Source organism: Amphiura filiformis, chromosome 17 (assembly GCF_039555335.1).
Source record: "Amphiura filiformis chromosome 17, Afil_fr2py, whole genome shotgun sequence".
In the NCBI taxonomy this organism is placed as follows: Eukaryota; Metazoa; Echinodermata; class Ophiuroidea; order Amphilepidida; family Amphiuridae; genus Amphiura; species Amphiura filiformis.
In genome coordinates, this window is record NC_092644.1 from 30,835,607 (window position 1) to 30,846,591 (window position 10,985).

The 10,985-nt window shown below is 35.7% G+C and overlaps 1 protein-coding gene across 1 annotated transcript; it reads right to left on the reverse strand.

The window, feature by feature from the left end:
• Positions 1-4,808: 4,808 nt before the first annotated feature.
• Positions 4,809-6,191, reverse strand: LOC140137617 (uncharacterized). The gene has a single exon (XM_072159352.1). The coding sequence runs from the start codon at positions 6,185-6,187 to the stop codon at positions 4,919-4,921; it is 1,269 nt and encodes a 422-aa protein (XP_072015453.1). The 5' UTR covers positions 6,188-6,191; the 3' UTR covers positions 4,809-4,918.
• Positions 6,192-10,985: the final 4,794 nt, after the last annotated feature.

Here is a 10,985-nt window from a genome sequence, read left to right on the forward strand (position 1 = left end):
TTTGTGGCATTCTGCAGCAAGTCATGTTCTGAAAAATGGGAAAATTTGATATTCAAAGTGGTAACTTTTGCTAGTGTAATTTTTAGTGCTGTTCTGATTTTTTGAACTACTTCGCATGCTTTAAAATTCACAATATTTGAGTTTTTTACATATAGACGTATACATAAGAAATCATTTGTGTGTTTTTCTTTTGTAGCTGTGTTGATAATGTATGGATGTACACATTGCCTAGACGTAATAAGGAACACGCTGAAGGCTGGACAAAAATGTGTTTCCGGTCAACAGACCAAGTACTGACCCCCTTCTCAACCTACCAAACCAAAAATAAATATCTGTAGTATTCTGGCTTCCGGACTGATTACACACTACACCATTCCTGCCCAGAGAGCCACTACACATGTACAACTACAAGACTGTGTATAGGTAGGCCTATGCTAGGTGAATTCAAATTTGCCATCAAACTGCATCATTTTATGTATCAAATTAAAGCCCTTGAGTAAACAAAGCCCACACTGAAAACCTTTTTTTCATAGCACTTTCCGCAGCAAAGTTACATCTTGTCAAAGATTGACTTTCATCAAAAAGATTCAGCAAGCAAAATTCCCCAAAACGGCATTTCGGTGGTGTTTCTAGATCTTAGTCTCATGGCGATAGCAGCTTCTTTAATGGAACTTCCATCAAAATCCCTCTAAACTTCCATGTGCGACTTGATTATCACCATAAATAATCATATATTTGGGTCAAGTGAAGTATAGAAAACATATTTATGTAGGTTTCCTTCACCGACCTATTCTTGAAAAAAATTCAAATTTCTATGTATGCATTGTGTTTGGGCCCCGGTCTCGGAGAATTTCGCTGACTAGCAAATGTGTTAACTAAGGTTTGCCTAGTCACTGTTATTGGTTTTTCCTATAGCCGTGTACTCATAGCGTACTCCCTAAAGTCCTAGTGAGTAGATTTTCTTGCAATATTTGGCCTATTTACCTTCAAATGTGATCCCTACATGTACTTTGATTCCAGTAGAATATGCAGCGTAGTAAAAAATAAATTTTTGGCGTTTCTGATCGTCACGATGAAACAATTTTCAGGACAAAATCCGTCGTGCCGTTCTCGGTCGCATTTGCTTACTCGTCGGTAAGATGGGAGGAGCTTACGGTGTACTTAATTTATGGGAATGTTCTATTATGCGTAGGGGAGACAGATTTATATTGTTGTGTTTCGCAAAGATGGCTTATTTTTTAATGTGCTATGTGCATATGTATAAAAAGAAATACAGAACTGTATAAATTATTCTTGAAGGAATCTGACAACACTTTATATCTCTGAAATGTGTATATCTGTTTTGTATTTTTCCCCTATGGTTACGAGATCGTTGATGCTGGCATATGCTATCCATGATGCTATTTTCGTGACATAAGTATGTCAACAATGACATGAATTAGCCAAGTGACTTGCAATCTAGTAGATAGAAATAGTAATGATTAAAGATTTTATTTAATTATAATAATATTATTGATATTTTTGGTGGTACACTGATTAATAATGATATTGGTGTGTTTTCGATATGTGAAAATTAGGTGGCCATCAATTTTAGCGTTTATATTTTCACGCGTGATTCCATGGTACTCTCTCCTCTGTGCCTTGTTGTTAATCTAATTACCAGTCGTTCAAATCCGTACTTATTGCTGGCATTTTGGGCTTATTTATTGTTGCATTTGGCAACCCTGGATATTTCTTATTGTTGTCTCACTCCCTATGCCGTTAACGCACTGTACGTGTAGTGTTCCTAGTTTATCTCACCATTTTGGGCGCTGACCTCAATGCTTAGCAATTAGTGCGACTGGTAAATTTTATGTTTGCATATCATTTGTTACATTTCACTGATTTCAGTTCGTGATCATTTTTGTGGGGCATGGTGAGAGAGACGGCGTCGTAAATCATCTTTATTCGCCGAAATTCGAAATGATATTGCGTTTCAAGAAGTATGTAAGAATACCTCCAATGGGTTAGATCCCAGTATGAGTACAGTTTTATATGCATAGTCCAAATTTCTTTCATTTTTTAAATGGAATAGCGCGCGCAAAGTCTAAAAGCGTATTTCTCCATAGAGATAGCGTGTAAATCAAATTTACACACAAAATGGGAAATACGAGGCTGGTGGACATAGGAACGGCGTCCATGAGCCTCAGCGAGTCTAGGTTTGCCTGGGATACCTACTGTGTAGAAAGCAAATTTATACTTCTCGCTACTCAAATTTGGTACACTCACGGAGCGCTTTCACGGGTCAACCGGCGTCTTCAGCGGATGTTATTGCTCTGAAGATTGTTGTTGCTAGTGATGTAGTACTAGGACACCTCCGATGACGTCACAGATGTTGATGACGTCAAACTTGAAGATGTTGTGCCGCCCCCTTGGTTAACTAAGGTTTGCCTGGGATTAGGGTATCGTTTTAGCCAAGCAAGGGTTAAATCCTTGTTTATGGATTGGACATGCATGCATGGTGCTTTTCAATAGTTGGTTATCGCGGATGGTGTACAAACTACAAGTCACTGAGAGGGTAGTCCTGCCAGCAAGACTGCAGTCTTTATCATAAACATAATGACATCTACTGACCTGACGAGTTACAGTTACATGTACTGGAACTACTGAGAGGGTCAATTTTTTTAAGCTTACCTTACCATTGCAATCATGCATCGTGTCAAGTATAACTTGAATTTACACGTTCATGTTCAGGTTGTGCGAGTATACATTAGGAAGTTAATGCACAGTAACGGAAAGACGAAGAAAAAGAATGCAAAACCTTACCTCTTTACGGCAGAAAATTAGAAATTGCGAATGTGACAAATTTGAAGAGAGCCTGTGACCGGCGTTCCGGACGCACACCACCAATTCAGCGTCCCATTGAAATACACGTGAAACACGCCTTTTCTTTGCACGATTTTAGACCTTTTCTGGCAACAAATTGCCTATAAAAATGCAACCGATCGATTGCAACTCGATGAAAATTTAATATATGTTTCAATGTATCGGACGTCTTCTGATTAAATTTCGAGATATGGGCGTTTAAATAGCACCTCACCATTTTCGACCCATTCCCGAATCTAAAAATTCAATTATTATTATTAACTCGCATTGATTTGGTGGTGTGCGCCCTTACTGACGCTCGTCACCCAAGTAGTCCAGCCGTATGAAATGAGTAGGGAAATGATGCATGTATTTTTTAAAAGAAGTGTGAAATTTGGCACAGATATGGGGCCACGCAGGGGGCCACGTGAAATAATTTATTTAAATATGAGACAAAATATTTGCATTTAAAACGCCTTTTTGAGATTTGCCCTTTTCCCCAAAAACAATTACACCACGTCAAAGTTTTGGACTGAAAATGGGGGGGGTTAAATATATTTGTCCTCTGAATCGTTCAATATATTAGTGAGCCCTCCCCAGTAAACACACGTTTTACGGAAAGGTTTAGATGTCGGGTTAAGCCTATATAAAGGGTATAAAAACGTTTTAGTACCGTAATGTTAATTTTGAAAATGTGACTATGCAAAACATTATAACAGAATATTTAGCAAAAATGTTTGCCCAAAATATTTTACAATAACGTTTTAAAATGTAATTCATGATCTTCGTATAATAAGGCATAGGCCTAACCCGACATGTCAATGTAATTTTGTTATTTTAATTAAATATTACACTAATAATTACAATGTTATGTTATTTTATTCAAGGAACATTTTTGTATTTGCTGGGTCATTATGGCCCTGCAATAATTATTAAGTTCCCCGGTTCGAGGTAACATTTCCAATGGCGTGCCAAAAAAAAATGCCCCCCCCCCTGGCCTTTGGCCTGCCAAAAAACGCTCCACCTCAGCCTGCCAAAAAAATCTTCGCCTCACCCAACGCTTTGCATAATGACCTAGATAGGCCTAGCCATATTGTGAGCGTAAATTTGGGCGAATTAAAGACCTTACTATCTTCATCAAGACAGCTTCAAAGACATTCTATATCTTCAAAAGACAGCTTCTAAGACCATGCTATCTTCAGAAGACAGCTTCTACAAGACCTTGATATATTCAGAAGACAGCTTCTAAGATCTTTCTATCTTTAGAAGATAGCTTCTAAGACCTTGATATAATCAGGAGACAGCTTCTAAGATCTTTCTATCTTCAGAAGACAGCTTCTAAGACCTTGTTATATTCAGAAGACAGCTTCTAAGACCATGCTATCTTCAGAAGACAGCTTCTACAAGACCTTGATATATTCAGAAGACAGCTTCTAAGATCTTTCTATCTTTAGAAGATAGCTTCTAAGACCTTGATATATTCAGAAGACAGCTTCTAGGATCTTTCTATCTTCAGAAGACAGCTTCTAAGACCTTGTTATATTCAGAAGACAGCTAAGACCTTGCTATCTTCAGAAGACAGCTTCTAAGACCTTGCTATCTTCAGAGGACAGCTTCTAAGACCTTGTTAAATTCAGGAGACAGCTTCTAAGACCTTGCTACCTTCAGAAGGCAGCTTCTAAGACCTTAGTATCTACAGATGATATCTTCTAAAACCTTTCTGTCTTCAGAAGGCAGCTTCTAATACCTTGCTTCTTCAGAAGACAGCTTCTAAGACCTTGCTATCTTCAGAAGACAGCTTCTAAGATCTTTCTTCAGAATACAGCTTCTAAGACTTTGCTATCTTCAGAAGACAGCTTCTAAGCCCTTGCTATCTTTAGAAGAAAGCTTCTAAGATCTTTCTTCAGAAGACAGCTTCTAAGACCTTGCTATCTTTAGAATACATCTCTAAGACCTTGCTATGAAGTTATCCTTGCTATGAGTTTACAAGTACATCACCTAATCTTCATGATTAGTGTCCATAAACAAATCATGTTTCCTGTGTTCTCCAGTGTTTGCAGTTGCACTTACTGTGTTACACCATTTTTAAATCGATTCTTTCATTATGTTCATGTGCTACTTGATGCCGTTTCATGTCATATTTGCGTATAAAGCTCCTGTTGCACATTTGACATTTAAACGGCTTCTCATTTGTGTGGGTGTATCTGTGTTCTTTAAGTGTACTATTCCGTGCAAAGGATTTATTGCATATCTGACATCTGTAAGGCTTCTCCAATGACCTCTTTTCACTGTGAATTATTAGATGTCTATTAAAATTATATTCAGTTTTGAAGTGTTTTTTGCATGTACTACATTGATATGGCATACAAGTTTGGCTAAGTTCGTGTGTTTTCATACTTTCTAACTCTGTAAAGACTTGGTTGCATAGTTTACATTTGTACAGCTTCTCTTTGCTGTGGATCATTAGTTGATGCTGTTTCATCTGATATTTCTGTATAAAGCTCTTGTTGCATATTTGACATTGAAACAGCTTCTCGTGTGTGTGGGTATATTCATGTGCTTTAAGAGTACTACTCTGTGCAAAGCTTTTATTGCATATTTGACATCTGTAAGGCTTCTCCATGGTGTGAGTCCTCAAATGCTCTTTCAAATGGCTGTTATGTTTGAAGCCTCGATTACAGAATTGACATAAGAAAGGCTTTTTATCACTATGAATTTTTTCATGCCTATTTACATCATATTTAGTTTTAAAGCTCCTTTTGCAGAATTGACATTCAACAGGCCTTTTTCCACTGTGAATTATTTGATGTCTATTTAAATCACATTCATTTTCAAAGCCTTTTTTGCATGTACTGCATTGATATGACATACATGCTCGGCTAAGCTCATGTTTATTTAAATCACATTCATATTTAAAGCATCTTTTGCATGTACTGCATTGATATGACATACATGCCCGGCTAAGCTCATGTCTGAACAAATCAAATGCTCGTGTGCAGCCTTTATTACAATATTGACACCTGTAAGGCTTCTCTGTGGTCCTGGTGCTTTCAACATCACGTAGGTGTTCTTTCAATGTGGCCTTGCGTGTGTAGCCACTGGTTGGATAACTGTAAGACTTCTCCTGAATCTCCTCCTCAATATCGATCCTTTGATGCAAATTCTCGTAATTCTTCTCTTCAGTAGTATAGTTCCATTGGTATGATTTCTTGCCATACCAATATGGTCTAATCCTCATCTGGTGGCGACGAAGATGAATCATGTATCTCTGAGTGTCATAGAATTGTCTTCTGCAATATTTACAGATGTGTGGCTTCAGGTAGTAGTGCAAGTTTTGTGGCATTCTGCAAGTCTGAAAATGGGGAAAATTTGATATTCAAAATGGTAATTTTTGCTAGTGTAATTTTTCATGCTGTTTTGATTTTTTGAACTACTTCGCATGGAAATTGAATTCCCAATATTTGAGTTTTCTTACATAGACTTTACATAAACTAGAATTTCGCGGTTCTCCACCTGCACGGTTCTCGACGCAAAGCGTCCGCCGCAGTGCCTCCACCTTGACACCCATCATTTTAACCGGTGCAATTTTACTTGACCCCAATATGACCTTCACCTTCACCTTCAGACGGACAGATGGACGGACGGACAACCAGGAAACATATTAAATACCTCCGGTGGAGGCATAAAAAACATTTGTGTGTTTTTCTTTTTATCTAGGCTGTGTTGCTAAGAGTTCAAGTTTCATCATGGGAGAAATATGCACAAAAATACCAAATGAAAAGAAAAACCTACCCAAAATGGAACACAGTTCAAATGTACATGTATGGATGCTATTGGCTGGACAAAAATGTGCTTCCGGTCAACATCAAGTACCGACCCCTTCTCAACCTACCAAAACAAAATTAAATATTTGTAGGATTCTGGCTTCCGGACTGATACACATATACATTGAAGGAAGCTCACTGTGCCAATTAACACACAAACCCCAGACCCTGTACCGGGCCCTGTACTTCAACTGATGATCATAAGATCCCATGACCTTGCAGAAGATGAGATACCATACAGTCATACATGTACCACATTCAATCTACCACCTACAGCTAGCATGTGATATCCTCTCCCCGCATATATCCCTGCTATCAGACTTGGGGCGGCTTCAGCAAGGAGGTAATGTAATCGCTATTTAGGGGCAGACCTGTCAGTAGTCTCAACAAGATGCTACACAGTGTCATCGCCCTGATATCTTCATGGCAGAAATTACCATTATGGTAGGTTGAATCCACAGCCACCCATGGCCATTTTGTTCCGACCCATTTAATAGTTTTAATATGCTATTGACAATAGCCTGGTGACTGACCTCTGTAGATGTCAGTGAGCATGGTATACGTCATGACGTTATCTGCTTTTAGACTGCCTCCACGAGTGGCCTATGATATACTATAGCGTTAGTACCGTGTATCTTCCGTGACCCGAGTGTTTACGAATGAGGGCAGCTGTTTTTTTGTTTTGTTTGGCAAATAAAAAATCAGAATTTTTGTCAGATTTTTTAAATTTCAAAAATTGCCAACCCTATATAAAATAATGTAATCTCTCAACCAAGTATCAAGTATTCTTTCTATTTAATTAAAGCAATGAGAGTTTGGCAAACTCCTGGAGCTTCCTGGAACAAACTTAAAAAAATTGTTGTCACACAGGTACATGTTATTGACACCAAACCAATCAAAATTAATTTTTCAATCACAAGATATACCGGTACAAGTTTATTTCTGAATGAGCAAAATTCAAATAACTACATAATAATTATGTAAATAAAGCAAATGGAAAAAAAACTCCCTGATACCTTAAGGATGGTCTTAACCTTGGAATAATGGAAAGTGGTGATGCCCTCTCTAAAACTTAATAATAGAAGAAAAATAATAATTGCCTTGTGCATCTTCTTTTTTAGCACAAAAAAATGTTTTGGGCCCACATACGGTAAAATTGAACGATTTTGCACGCTTCATGCGCACAGGCCCATCAAATAACAAAACACACCATCATTTGGGGCTAAATTGCTTTGAATTTGAAATGTTTCACACAAGAAAACAAAACTCCCTTCGAAACGGGAACAAAATAAGCTCATCCCCGACCCCCCCCCCTTAAATTTCAATGCTTCTGCCGTAACTGAAGATGGCAGCTAGGTGCCATGCAAAAGAACTCCCTGAGACCTTAAGGGATCTAAAATGAGCGTTTATTGCGTTTCGACAGTATTTTTGTGGGACATGAGAGCACCTCAGACCTATCGAATTGCATTCTGAATACTGAAGCATGTCTTTCTGATATCAAATAATTTTCATTTTTGAAAATCACAATATAATACAAATTTTATGACAAATTATAAAAATTTGATATTTTTCAAATTTTGATATATAACAGTCCTCGAAGTAAATTATATAAATCTAATGACATATTCTTAAAGTGTATGTAGCAGGGAGGAAAAGCCGACGGTCAATTGAAAATTTTGACCTGTCATATTGAAGATATGGATTTTTTTCCCAAAAGACCTATTTTTTTTTGTATTTTGGGGAAAAAATCCATATCTTCAATACTGAAAGGTCAAAATTTTCAATTGATCGTCGGCTTTTCATCCCACCTACATACACTTTAAGTATAAATCATCAGATTTATAAAGTTTACTTCAGTACTGTTAAATATCAAAAATATCAATTTTTATTGATTTGCCATAAAATGTGTATTAAATTGCGAATTTCAAAAAATCAAAATTATTTGATATCAGAATGACATTCTTCGTATTCAGAATGCAATTCGATATGTCTGATGTGCTCTAATGTTCCACAATAAATACTGTCCAAACGTTCATACCCCAGCCCTTAAGGGTGGTCTTAACCCTGGAATTAGGTAAACTTTTAGACCTCATAACTGCTAAATTATTGGTCTAAAGTATATAAAAGTATACATATATTTAGATTGGTAAAGACTTGATGAATTCATCTGCGAGGTCAAATTTGGCCAAAAAATGCTCATTTTTGGAGAAAATCCCCAAAACAGGTTTTTTTAATTGTTTTAAATGTTTTATTAATTTTTAAAAACTAGATAGAAATTTTATTTGTTTTTAATTTTAATCAACTTCTCCAAAATATTTGAATTTTGGGCTAAAAGCAGGTTTTGTGATTTTGGGGCAAATTTAGCTTTTTACACCATTTTTGGTGCAAATTTCTCAATATTGGTCCAAATAATTTTTTTTTTTTTTTTTAAACAGGTCCTAGAAATTTTTACCTAGTTTTTAAAAATTAAGAAAAAATTTGACTCAAGAATTTTTTGTTACGTTTTCCGAAAAAATTTGGTTCAAAAAAAACTATTTTTTTTGGATTTCCTCAAAAAATGAGCATTTTTGCCCAAACTTGAACTCACGTACAGACGAATCTATAAAGTCTTCGCCACTCTAAATAAGTATATTTTTATATACTTTAGACCAAAATTAAGTACCTAGTTTAACATCAAGCCCAAAAGTTTCCATAATTCCAGGGTTAAGACCACCCTTAACAAGACCACAGAACCCTTCACAAATGTAAGACAAACCAACCTCATTTATAAACATAATTGATCCCTAAAAATTACAAGAGAGTTGGCCTTCCCAAAAATGTTTGAAGCTCATGCACAGAAGCCACATTTTCAAAATGCACCAATTCAATCGAAATTAGTCTTAAATTACTCCTCTCTGCAAACCAAATATATAAAATTTATTTGAGAAATGTATAACCTCACACTCGGATGAAACCATGGATCAAATAATATGCTTGTACATATTTCCATTGGACTTTGCCTGCATGAACTTTGAAGGGGCCATGACAATACGAAAATGCACTAAAATTGTGAATTAATTATACTTTTGAGATTTCTTATGTTAAGGGATCTAAAATGAGCGTTTATTGAGTTTCGACAGTATTTTTTGTGGGACATGAGAGCACCTCAGACCTATCGAATTGCATTCTGAATACTGAAGCATGTCTTTCTGATATCAAATAATTTTCATTTTTGAAAATCACAATATAATAAATTTTATGACAAATTATAAAAATTTGATATTTTTCAAATTTTGATATATAACAGTCCTCGAAGTAAATTATATAAATCTAATGATATATTCTTAAAGTGTATGTAGCAGGGAGGAAAAGCCGACGGTCAATTGAAAATTTTGACCTTTCATATTGAAGATATGGATTTTTTCCCAAAAGACCTAATTTTTTTTGGTGTTTTGGGAAAAAAATCCTTATCTTCAATACGAAAAGGTCAAAATTTTCAATTGATCGTCGGCTTTTCATCCCACCTACATACACTTTAAGTATAAATCATCAGATTTATAAAGTTTACTTCAAGTACTGTTAAATATCAAAAATATCAAATTTTCATGATTTGCCATAAAATGTGTATTACATTACATTGCTAATTTCAAAAAATCAAAATTATTTGATATCAGAATGACATTCTTCGTATTCAGAATGCAATTCGATATGTCTGATGTGCTCTAATGTCCCAAAATAAACACGGTCCAAACATTCATACCCCACCCCTTAAGAGGAGTAATAATTTGAGACCAGTGTCGAAACCATATTTGAATTTTGATCTCTTTGTATGAAATTGTTGACATCAGACCTATTTGAACTAACAAATCACTATAGAAAAATAGTACAATTGACTTTTTTATTCCCTGTGATGAGAGAAACAAATTGATGGGACTATTCTTAAATTTTTGCCCCACTGTTTTTTTACCTTTGACCCCTTGTAGGAACCACAGGGGGCATACAAAAAATGGAACCAATCAAATTTTTGTCATTTCCAGTTTAAGGATGCAAAAAAACATTGGCAGAAAAATGTAGGAAAATAAAATACCAAACACACAGCGCCAAGCACTATATTTTATAAACTTTTACACCAATCAAGTTTCAAATTATATTGTGAATATCTTCACAATTATCAACTTTAAACTTGTAATAATAAAGCATACATTTTTGGAAAGGTGAAGCAATTTAAATATATACATTTCAACTCATTCTATAGGGTGACCTTGGAAATAAATTATACAGGGTAGAATAAAATAATTCCGGATAAAAAATGGGTTACTTAAATGTATCACTTATTTT